Genomic DNA, 12,512 nt, shown 5'->3' on the forward strand with positions numbered 1-12,512 from the left:
GCTCCAACTCCCATTGACGTGTACAAGAGCCAAATGGGATGCAGGACAGATTGGACCAGTCTGTTGCACATACCAGCATGCAACAGGAGCTAGGACTGGCTGCAAGCCTAGTGGGGGTGTCATTGAGTGAAACCCATAAATCATAAATGGAACAGTATAAAACAGTTAAGAGTATTTCCTGGTCCTGGTGCAGTAGCCTAGTGGCTAAAGCCCTTGCCTTGCACACGGCAAGATACCATATGCGCACCAGTTCATGTCCTGGCAATCCCACTTCCCATCTAGCTCCCTGAATGCGGCCTGGGAAAGCAGTAGAACACATCCCAAAGCCTTGAGACCCTGCACCTGTGTCCAAGACCTGGAGGAAGCTCCGGGCTCCTAGTTTTAGATTGGCTCAGCTCCAGCCATTGTGGCCACTTGGGTAGTGAACCAGCCAATGAAAGATCTTCCTGTCTCTCTCTCTCCTCCTCTATGTATATCTGACTTTTCCAATAAAAATCAATAAATCTTTTAAAAAGAAAGACTATTTCCTGGCTTCTGACAGAGTGATGACTGATGGTTTCACAGGCGACATCCAATAACCTTAAATTGCTGAGCATTTAATATGAGAAGCACTCTTACACTGTCCTGCAGTGGACATGCCAGGTGGATGAGGGACAAACCTTCTAATTTAATATCCTAAGATTCTGAGAGAGATTGTTTTCATGTTATAATCCATTTCATCCTTACTAACGCACATTGGCTTTTCCATGATATTCAGGACAGACTGATGAGATGCAAGACTTGCATAGGTAAAAGAATTAAGAGGGAAGATAAAGGGAGTCACGCACTGCAAAAACACACTGAAAGTCCCTTGGCGTTGAGTGGAGTGAACATAGTTTTAGTTGCTTCTCTACTTGCAGTGTTAGTATATTTGCTGTCAAATCGAGGAAGCCTCACAGGATGTGTTGGTGTCCCTCAAATGCATTACCTAAACATAATGTGGAACTTTTCACTATTTTCGGATCTTTGAATCTTTATTAACAATATTCCTCCCCTTATTCTCCAGTATCACACAAAATCCATCTAGTTTCTGCTGGCAATTTCTAAGAAACGTTTAACGCTGTTAGTACAATTACTGTTAAGGTTACAAAAGAGTATATTGGAAATAGCTTTATCAAAATGTAATGTTGCCAATATACAAGGGAGGAGAAAAACAATTTTCTGAAATTTGAATCCTTCACACTATATTTGATCTGGAATTAAATATGTATGTGGTCAGAGATTGAGTGTTTTTTCTCCAGGCCAGTGCTCTCCCAGGTATGCATTATTACCTCTCATAATATTTTTTTTAAAAAAATACTTATTTTCATTGGAAATACAGGTTTACAGAGAGGAGAGACAGGGAGAAAGGTCTTCTACCTGCTGGTTCACTCCTTAAATGGTTACAATAACAGTAGATAAGTCAATCTGAAACCAGAAGTAAAGAGTTTCTTCTGGGTCTACCAAACAGGTGCAGGGTCCGAAGTCTTTGAACCATCCTCCACTGCTTTTCAAGGTCAATGACAGGCAGATGATTCAGAAGTGGAGCCAATGGGACACAAACTGGTGTCCAGATGGGATGTCAGTGCTTGTATCTAGAGGATTAGCTAATTGAGCCATCATGCCCACTCCTTATGACCTATTTGAGTACCAGATAGTAAAGGGTAGGTAGGAGAGATAGCCAGATAAGCTCACAAACACTTTCTCAAGTATGGTAGCCCATCACTCTGTTCCTACGGTAAGTGAACTGTGTCCCGTAATTTCCTCAAACCTCTCTTCATGTCTTTGTTCCTCAGACTGTAGATGAAAGGGTTCAACATGGGTGTCACCACTGTGTACATGACGGTGGCCACCCGGTCCTTCACCACCGAGTACATGGACAGGGGCCTGAAGTAGACATAGATGACACTGCCATAGAACAGGGCCACCACGGTGAGGTGGGAGCCACAGGTGGAGAAGGCCTTCCACTTGCCAGCTGCCGAGGGGATTCTGAGCACTGTGATGATGATGCGCAGGTAGGAGAAGAGGATGCACAGGAAAGGGGTCACGATGACAGCCAGGGTCTCGGTCATGACCACAATCTGGCTGGAGGATGTGTCGGAGCAGGACAGCTTCAGTACAGGCTGGGTGTCACAGAAAAAGTGCTTAATGACATGCGAGGCACAAAAGGACAGGTGAGACATGAGCACCACACGGAACAATGAATGCAGGTGGGAGATGGTGCAAGAACCCAGCAGCATGAGGAGGCAGCGTCGTGGGTTCATAACCACATCATAGTGGAAAGGGTTGCAGATGGCTACCAGCCGGTCAATGGCCATAGAGGCCAGCAGGTAGCTGTCAGTGTTGGCCAAAGCCATGAAGAAGTACATTTGGACCAAACACCCCACGTAGGAGATGAACTTTGTCTCTGATTGCAAATTTGCCAGCATTTTGGGCACAATGACTGTGGTGAAGCAGATATCCATGAAGGACAAATTGCTGAGGAAAAAGTACATGGGTGTGTGGAGCCTGGAGTCGCAGCGGATGGCCAGGATGATGAGCACATTTCCCAGCACAGTGACCAGGTACATGAGGAGGAAGATGCCGAAGAGGGGTTTCTGCAGCTGTGGGTTGGCAGAGAGGCCCAGGAGGATGAAGCCAGAGGTGCTGCTGTGGTTCTTGGTCTCCATGTTGCTGGGTGTCCTGGTCAGGGTCTGGAGAAGCTGAGGGAGTGATGGAAAGGGGAACCTGATCAAGACATCATCTTATTAACAGGAAACATCAAAAAAAGATCATTTCAAGGCACTTAAAGACATTTCAGAGAAACAAAATAAAAGCCAACACAGCAAAACTAGACAGTCCCATCGCAACCTTCCAAATCATAAACTGAATGTGTTCCAGGTGTTCTTGGGAACTTCTACGTTGCTTTGTTTGTCTGAGTTCATCTCTATTCCTTTGTTACGATGCTTCCTAAGCTGTTTCATGGCCATTTCCTTATATTCTCTCCGCTTTTTTTGTTCCTAGGTCAAAGACTTGAGGTCTCACATTCAGGGCACCCTCAGAATGAGGTCCCTTCATTTCAGGATCTCTGTAACTTGTAGTTCTGAGGGCGATGGCGGTGTGAATAAGACAAAATAAAGATCACAATTAATCCTCAGTGCTTGGAATCACAGAATTGATGAGACTTCCTTAAGTCTGCAGGGAAAACCTTGCTGAATTAAAAAAAAGATTTTTGGATAATATGATCTGGATACTTTAATCATAATTTTTTAATATTTATCCTCATTGGAAAGTCATATTTTAAGAGAGAAGGAGAGACAGAGAGAAAGATCTTCCATTTGCTGGTTTACTCCCCAAGTGGCTGCAACAACCCAAGCTGAGCCAATCCCAAGCCAGGAGCCAGGAGCTTCCTCCGGCTCTCCCACACGGGTGCAGGGTTCCAAGGCTTTGCGCTGTCCTCTATTTCTTTCCCAAGCTAAAAGTAGAGAGCTTGGATGGGAAGCAGGGCCACCCGAGACACGAACCATCCTCCACATGGGGTCCCAGTGCATGCAAGGTGAGGCTGCTGTGCTGGGCCCTAGTATAAACTTTAGATTCAGGAATACAACTCAAGATAGAAATGTTACCAAGCATGATCTGTGTTCATGAGATTAGCTTTAAAGTGTTTCATTTTTCCTGGCTACAAAATTACAAGTACTTACTTAAATATTTGCCTATAAGAAGAATATAATATTTAGAAGGTAACACACAGGGTGTTATGTTTCCATTCCCAGAGACATCATAAAATTCAAGCATAATTCTCTTACCACTGTTAAGCTGTATTTTTAGCTACTGGGCTAAAATAGTACAAAAAAACCCAAGCCACGAAACAGGATGCATAAATATTAGAAAATATGACGTTATCATGTTTTTTGTTACATATATGTATGAATAAATAGATAATAATGTGTCTGAAACACTGAAAACATGAGAATTTCATAAAAGTGACTAAGTGCACGATACACGTCCATTCTGCCTGTATTAGGAAAATGCAAGAAGGAAAAAAAGTTGCTATTGACAATGGAAAGAACGTTTTAAAGTATTCACAAACCAGCTTAAAGTTTAAGGAAAGGTAGCAGGAATGGAGTGAGGGAGGAAGGAAGGAGAATTAGGACTAAGATCTCCCTGAAGAAATAAAAGAACACAAAACATATTTATTTATTTGAAAGGGAATGTGCATGAGAGAGGGGGCTGGAGAGAGAGAGAGAGAGAGAGAGAGAGAGAGAGAGAGAGAAATAGAGTTTCATCCATCATCTGCTGATGCATTGCCCACATAGCCGCACAGCTGGGCTGGTCCAGGCTGAAGCCAGGAGTCGCTCACACGGATGGCAGGGCCCAAATTCATGGACTGCCCTTTGCTGCCTTCCCTGCTGCATCCTCAGAGAGCCAGATGGGAAACCTGGAAGCTGGCACTTGAACTGGTGCTCTGCTGTGGGATGCTGGCATCACAGACAGTGGCCTAACCACCGAGTCACAATGTTGTTCCTAACGTACTTAACTCTTGTAGAGGAAACCTCAGTATTTAAAAAATCTCAGTTATTCTTGTATTAATAAAATTTAATGAGCATCTACTAATACTCCCAGGCAATCTTTCATGGAAGTTGTAAATATTCTAAAATCCATCTAAAGGAGTAAATTATTTTGAAAAAAATTAGAATAGTGTCTGACATCACTTGGAAATCCACATCAACACACAGGATAATGAAAAACAAGGTAATCACAGATTGAGAAAATTGTGAAAAACCAAGAATTTTGCATTTCTGTGTTTATAAACACACTTAAGACTGTGAACTAGATGGGTCTTAGTATGTAATACAGAGTTGTGTAATAGCAGTGGAGAAAGGGTGAGGGTATTCAGGAAGTCATATTTGTGAGAATTGGGCCATTTGGGAAAATAAACATAGGTTTCTATGTAATCTATACTTAGACATGAAAGCTAGATGACAACCTTTTAGACTTTCGTATTTTTATTTTGCATTTTTGATACAAAATTCTAAACTATACAGTAAGTACTCAATTAATGAAGAATATTTTTATGGCTTCAGAATGAAAATGCCAAGAAAAGAAAGTAGAGGCGTCATGATAGAATGCTGAACTGGAAATCTGAAAATCGCATAAAAAGAGCTCACCAAATATCTTAACGTATATGACAAAATATTTAGTATTAGTTCCAAGAAAGTATCTACAGCATAGTTAGATGTCCCATGGCTTTGGGGACGTTGCTTCCTCACTGTGGTTTTCCCTTTCTGCTTATTTGAAGTCCCAGGTTTTTCTGGGCAACCTCAGGCCCTCGAATTCCTTGGTCAGTCTCCCCAAAGTTTTCAGCTGCTCTCAGCTTCCCACAGCTCCACTCTGGAATTCTGCCTCTCTTCTGATTGTGTCATTGGTTTACAGGATGCCCAGCTCTGCCTCTCCCGGTAACGCTAATTATTTGATTTCATCATTTACTGCCACACACAGGTCTTGAAATTTTATACTATACCATATAAAAATGTATTTGCATGCTAATAAGAAACAAAACTCACTGAGTTAAGCTGTCAAGTTTTAGGTTCTCCTGTTTTCTTGATTAGCTGTGATCAGTCTGTGTTAATAACTATTGCCGTTAAAACAGACATAAGCTCTTTGCAACGCCCAGTGTTACAGACACCAAAGGTGAGAGGTGGAGGAGTGAAGTGATTCACCACAGGCTGCACAGTGAGATGACAGGGAGCCCAGCTCCAGAGCATGTGTTTTGAGCTCCCGACTTCTTCCAGCTCTGTTGTTCACTTGCTCCTCTGCTGACTCAGTTTCCTAGGGAAGACTGCTCTGTGGGTCTCGGGTTGCACAATGTGCACTGTACCCTTTAAGGGCAGGGGCCAATGTCTAGGATGGCATTTTTCCCAAAGTAGGTGTTTCAGATGTTTACTATTTGATCCAATGCAGAAAGTAGAAAAAAAAAGCAGAGAAGGAAGATGCTTCCTGGCTTTTGAGATGGAGGAGAGAAGATAGTATCAGAAACAGGGAGGACGGTCAAATGAAGGTATTTACCCTCATTGGCCCTATTTCCACACCACACTGCCTACCTGAGGACTTGACAGAGGAGTCTGAGTCCAGGACAGACTTGGGTGCTTCCAGGGAGTGAAAGAAAATTAGTCTGTGAATCTCTGAAGAAAGAAGTCTCTACAAGTGCCACAATGTAAATGAGCTGCTCCTCCTCTATGTACAGGAGAAATGAGTGTTAGAAAGGGAGACACAGGGGCCTGTCCTCCTCCACTGCTATGGCAGTGGGAGGATTGGCCTTGAGCTCTTCCCAGGAGGGAGAACTGAGGTCCCCACAGGTGTAGCTCCTTACACTCGGGAAGGGAATTAGAGGTTAGCAGCAGCAGAGTGGGGGTGTATTCAGATACATGTATGTGCCCAAAGTACTGAGATGTTCCTAATCTACACACATGCTTCTAGACACATGTGCTCCCTGCATATCCATGCAATGCTGTGTGCATGTGTGTTGAAGCTTTCGTGTGCTTACCTGGAAGCAGAGCTGATTTACACCTTTGACTTTCCTGGGATGTCTCATAGAGGATGTCTCCAGGTGTGGAGGGGTAGCTTTACGGGGAAAGGGTGAAGGTACAGATGCTGGAGCCAGCTCACTGGAACTCTGATGCTGGTTTTGTGTCTGCGAAACTGTGTAGCTTTTGCAATGACCTTTATACAACTCAATATTTCCAATGCTTCTATTCCATTTTTAAAAAGATATGTTGAGAGGCGAGCCGAGGGCTGCGGGAGAGGACGTCTAGCTCGGATCCCGAACCCAGTCCGCCATGTGCCCATGGCTCATGGCGGGCTGGGCCCGGGCGGCCAGTGCGCCATTTGGCGCCAGGCTGTGCCTGCTGGCCGCCCGGCCGGGGAGCTATGGGGTATTGGACGTCTGAATTGCTGCTGAGATAGCTCTAGAGTGACCCCACTGTTTCTGGGATCTGAGTCAATCCTAAAGATTCCCAATGCCAGTAACTCTTCCTTTGAAGAACTTCCAATCCCTTAACAATGCTGAGCTTTGAACACCTATCAAGTAAAAGATAAGCTCCGGCTGGTCTAGCAGGCTGGCACCTAATGGTCCTTGGAGCAACCACGTGCAGGTGCGTGATTTACGGCTAGGAACGGTTCCAATCTGGGATGCCACAGCTGGGATGAGGTTCCCACCAAGGGGTGTATGTGCTGGAATGGGGGCTGCGTTCTATCTAGGAAACAGTTGTAGTCGCCAGAGGCACTAGTGTGGGCTGGGATTGGATGCACCAGGCCGGTTCAGATCCCAGCACCATCTGGTGTTATGGAGAACCAGGGTAGATGTGGGACTGACTAGGCTGGGTCTCAATCCCCTACTGAGCCATGTGTGAGCTGTATGTGGGTATGGACGAGCTATGGCTGGGCTGAAACATCCAACAACAAGAGTCAAAATGGGGTGAAGGCCAGCCAGGAAAAGCCACTGTTCCTGCTAGGACAGGAGGTGAACTGAGTAGGGTTGGCTCAAGAACCCCCTGGCAAGCGCAAAATCTGGCATTGGGAGGGGTTCTGATGGAGGAGCCTGGGCAACTCCTCTGGCAGGACACAGTCCCTGCAGGTAAGCGCAAGAAGCATGATTGGAAACAGCCCAGAATAGGCCATGGAAAGTTTCCCACTGGCATGCATTCGGCATGGGTCAGGAGCAGACCAGGCTGAATCAGTTCATGTCATCCTCTGGCAAATCCGATCACCAGAACAGAGTGTGGAATGGGCCGGGTTTGGTTGCGACAAAACCAGTACACATTATGGAATGCCAGGGCGTGGTTGCCTGTACTGGATATGAATGCAGCACCCATCCAGCACACGTGAGATCCAGGAAGGGAGGGGCAGAGCTGGCGGGGGGGTTAAGGGGCTGGTCCCCTCGCTGGACAGCCACTCCCACTGGAGAGCGTGGGCTGGGATAGAGACAGACACGACTAAGCAAGGCTACAACACCTGTGCGCTGCATGTGGACTAGATCAGGGCCACAGCATCAGCTGGCAGAAGCTGGCACTGGGGACTAATTCTGTCAAGTCAAATCACAGGACCACCTAAAGAGTGCATAAACTGGGACAGAGAGACCTGGGAGGGAAAAAGTGGGTTCCCCCTTCTTGGGTCACTATTCCCGTGGTAGGGCATGAAAACTAGGACGGGGGCTGGGATGGCTAGATAGAGAGGTACTCAACAATATCTGTGAGGGCTGGATGGTTGAGTTGGTTAGATAAAACTAAGCTTTAATACCCATTGACAAGTACCAGAGCCAAATGGGATGGGGGACAGACTGGTCTTCTGCTACACATACTGGCAAACCAGGGTAGGGGGCGGTCTGGTGGGGGTTATTGTGGGTCGCCCCAACTAGGCTGCAGCTCCCACTGGTTGATGTAAAGGCCGAACCAGACTGGACTGCAACACCCATTGGTTCCAGTGCAACTCGGGACTGAAAACAGAACCAACACAGCAATTCAAACCACCAGGTGATCAGGGCAATGGACTGTGGTGGGCCCTGTGCTTGCTAGAACATACAAGAAACTAATCTGGGAATACCTCAAAGTATCTTTGGAGATCTCCCCACTTGAACTGCTGGACTCAGAATTCTAACCAAGAAAAGACAGAAGACAGAATAGGACAATCATTCATCTCAGCTACATGTTGGCAGCGAAATATGGGACAAATGGAGACTTCATGATGGACCATATCAATCAGTAGACCACCTCATCGAGCGAAACTGGCAGTGACTCATAACTGGAGAACTATTAACACCACCTGAGCACATATCTCAGAGCATGCCCCACACCCGGGACTTGGGGTGGGCGGGAAACCAGGAGGGGCTTCTCCCTCAGTGTCCCCCTCTACCTCAGATACATGATGGAAACAATATTGACATAATAGCATTGCCCACCTCCCTATCCCCCTGAACCTTTTTTTTTCTTTTTCTTGTTTTTCCTTCAACTATAGTTAACTATGTAAAGATTGTCAACAACAATACAATAAAATGGATAAAAAAAAAAAGATATGTTTATTTTATTTGAAAGTCTGATGACTTCTAGCGTGAGGGAGAGAGGGAGGGAGGGAGGGAGAGAGAGAGAGAGAGGATTCTTACATCTGCTGGATCATTCCCAAGTTGGCTACCACAGTCAACAATGGCCCAGGCCAAAGCCAGGAGTCAAGAGCTTCATCTTGGTTTTCCAATTGCATGGTAGAGGTCCAAGCACTTGAACCATCATCTGTTGCTTTTTCCAGGCCATTAGTAGGGAGCTGGATCAGAAGCGGGCCAGCTGGGACATGAACCAGTATCTGCATAGAATGTTGGCTTCACAAGCAGTGACTTAACCTGATACACCGTAATTCTGGCTCCACCACAATCACTAAATAGGAGAATTTGTGTAAACTATTTAATGTCACCTCCCCTTGTCCTCATCTAAAAATGGCACAGAAATGATGACTTCTAGGTATTTTTTATTTTTGTTTTCCTTTTGATTACATTTTTACTTTTTAGATAAATTTTAGGTTCACAGCAAAACTGATCAGAAAGTGTAGAGAGTTCCTTTATGCCTTCACCTGACCCAACATGCACAGCTTCCTTATCAACACCCACCCCAAGCAAGGCACCTTTGTGTATCAGTGGTGAACATCATTGTCACCCAGAGCCCACCATATACATGAAGATTCACTCTCAATGTGTATGATCTGGTAGGTTTGGATAGAAATATAATAATCATGTGTTTTCCTAACTTTTACCTCTTCATTCCTTCCTCTAAGCTCATGAATCATTGTTTCCATTGTTTGCTCTTTTGAGCAGTGCCATAGAGTTGATTGTCACTCACCAGTATGACTGGCTTTTTCAGAGTGGCTTCTTTCACTTGTTAAAACACATTTACGGTTCTTCCATGTCTTTCAATGACTAGATACCTCACTTCTTTGTGCTGTTCAGCTTATTTATAATAGTTATCCACTAAGAAATATCTTTTTAAACATTTATTTGAAAGAGATATAGAAAAAAGAGAGACACACACAGAGACAAAGCGGTTTTTGTTCCACTGATTAACTCCCCACATGGCCACAACAGCCAGAGCTAGATCAGGCTGAAGCCAGGAACCAGGAGCTTCTTTTAGGTCTCCCACAAGGGTAACGGGGCTCAAACACTTGGACTGTCTTTTGTTGCTTTCCCAGGCACATGAACAGGATTTAAAGTGGAGAAGCCAGATCTTGAACCGGCACTCATGTGGGATGCCAGTGTTGTGGTTGGTGTCTTAAACCATTATGCTGTAACACTGGCCCCACTTAGGAATATCTTGGTTACTTTCAAGGCTTAGAAATTGTGAATAAATCTGCCATAAACATCTATATGCAAGTTTTTGTGTGGACATAATTTTATTTTCCTTTTTCATAAATACCAACAAAGATGACTGTTGGATGACAATGCTAAAGGATTGCTTATATGAAAACTATCTTGTAGAGGGGATGTATCATGTTGCATTTCCATCAACAATGAATAAGAGTTTTTTTTTCACATTCTTGCCAGCATATGGTGGTGTTTTGTGTTTTATTTTGGTCCTTCTAAGAGCTCCGCAGGGATTTCTCATTGTTGCTTTAATTTACATCTCCCCAGGACAGTATAGCAGGCTCATGTTCCACCTGCAACTCCACATCCCACATGGGCTTTGATTTGAGTCCCAGCTACTCCACTTCTGATCCAGCACTCTGCTAATGGCCTAGGAAAGCAGCAAGGAAGTCCAAGCCCTTGGGCCTCCATACTCATGCGAAGCTCCTAGCTTCAGACCAGCCCAGCTCTGGTTGTTGCAGTCGTTTGGGGAGTGAACCAGCAGATGGAAGATTTTTCCATCTGTCTCTCCCTCTCTCTCTCTGTAAATCTTTAAAGTAAAAGAAATAAATCATTTTTGAAAAGTTACTTTCCCTTACAGCATATGATATGGTCTACTTTTTCAAATGCTAGTTTGCCACCTGTATACTTTATTTGGTGAAGTATCTGTTTAAGTCTTGTTCAAATGGACAAAACTTCAATTAAATTATGTATTTTCTTGTTGAGTTTTAGGTGTTCTGAATATTTATTTTTTTAATTAAAGATCAATTGATTGTACTTGGGTGGGTCTATTTCTGGATGAGTGTCCACTCAAGTTGAAATTAATGAGTCATAGCTTGAACTTTGACACATAGGTTTAAGAAGTGAGTTCTGGAGATGTGATCTCATTTTATGTCTGACTTCCTAAAGTATGACCTGGGAAAGTTCCTTAACCTTTGGGGAGAATGGCATTGAGATGGGCAAGTGTTGGTGAGGACTTTGAGATACAAATATTACAGGCTTGGATTGTGAAAGTGTGCAGCGGATTGTTTGTTCGTGTATTTTCCCTATCTGTGGTAACTATTGCACAGAGTACAAACAATGTAATCTATATGAGCAAAACTGACATTGTGAATTTGGTTATTGTATACAGTCTTTCTCTGTACTATTAAGAAGCAGTGATTTTTTTTTAAATACTTGCTTTTTGTTGAATTCTTTACCTGAAGGAATTTTAAGGCTGTGAAATGAACTAAAAATATACCCTTGTAAAAATAAAAAAAAAGATAGGGAAGGAGGAGGGTGAATGTGGAATGCAGTCAGGAGGGAGGATGGGTGGGAAGCATTTGTATACTTTTAAATCCATATTGTGAAATAAATGACATTGGTTCACCTATTTAAATAAGATAATTTAAAATATTCAATAAGTTATATAGAGAGTTATATAACCCATCAAATTCACTTCTAAGTTTATGTTTCAAAAAGGATGATACAAATTTTCAAACAACTACTGGTAAACACATGTTAGCATCAGTGTTAATTGCACTATTCATAGTGATCACAAAGTGAGATCAGTGTAGTGAAGTATGTTAATGTATTTCCTAATATGATAAACAAAATGTGGTGTATCTATTCAACAGCATATGACCTGCCATAAAGATAAATGAAATATCTGTATTTGACACAGCTGTAATTAGCCTCAAAAACATTGTGCTAAGTAAAAGAAACTAGACACAGAAGGTCAAAGCAGTAGAATAGAATTCTATTTATATGAAATTTTCAGGACAGATCAATTCTCAGAGAAAGTGGAATAGTGTTTGCCAGAGGCTAGAATGGAGAGGAATGGAGATAAGACTAATTAATAAGAATAGAATTTCCCTGTGGGAAGATGAAAATGTTTGGAACTAGATTAAGATGCTGATTTTTTAGAAATAATTTTTAAAGGTTTATTTATTCATTTATCGGAAAGTCAGATTTACAGAGAGAAGGAGAGACAAAGAGGTTCCTTTGCAGGTTTACTCCCCAGGTGGCTGCAATGGCTGGAGTTGAGACAGTCCAAAGCCAGGGGCCAGGAGCTGCTTTTGGGTCTCCCACATGGGTGCAGGGTTGCAAGGCTTTGGGCGTCCTCTACTGCTTCCCAGGCCATAAGCAGGGAGCTGGATGG

General features: G+C 43.6%; 1 protein-coding gene across 1 annotated transcript; it reads right to left on the minus strand.

The window, feature by feature from the left end:
* Nucleotides 1–1,751: 1,751 nt before the first annotated feature.
* Nucleotides 1,752–2,702, minus strand: LOC131481946 (olfactory receptor 1L4-like). The gene has a single exon (XM_058672857.1). The coding sequence runs from the start codon at nucleotides 2,685–2,687 to the stop codon at nucleotides 1,752–1,754; it is 936 nt and encodes a 311-aa protein (XP_058528840.1). The 5' UTR covers nucleotides 2,688–2,702.
* Nucleotides 2,703–12,512: the final 9,810 nt, after the last annotated feature.

Source organism: Ochotona princeps, chromosome 14 (assembly GCF_030435755.1).
Source record: "Ochotona princeps isolate mOchPri1 chromosome 14, mOchPri1.hap1, whole genome shotgun sequence".
NCBI classification, from domain to species: domain Eukaryota; kingdom Metazoa; phylum Chordata; class Mammalia; order Lagomorpha; family Ochotonidae; genus Ochotona; species Ochotona princeps.

Coding starts and splice junctions, on each gene's coding strand:
- LOC131481946 (XM_058672857.1), bottom strand. CDS start 2,687: ATGGAGACCAAGAACCACAGCAGCACCTCTGGCTTCATCCTCCTGGGC.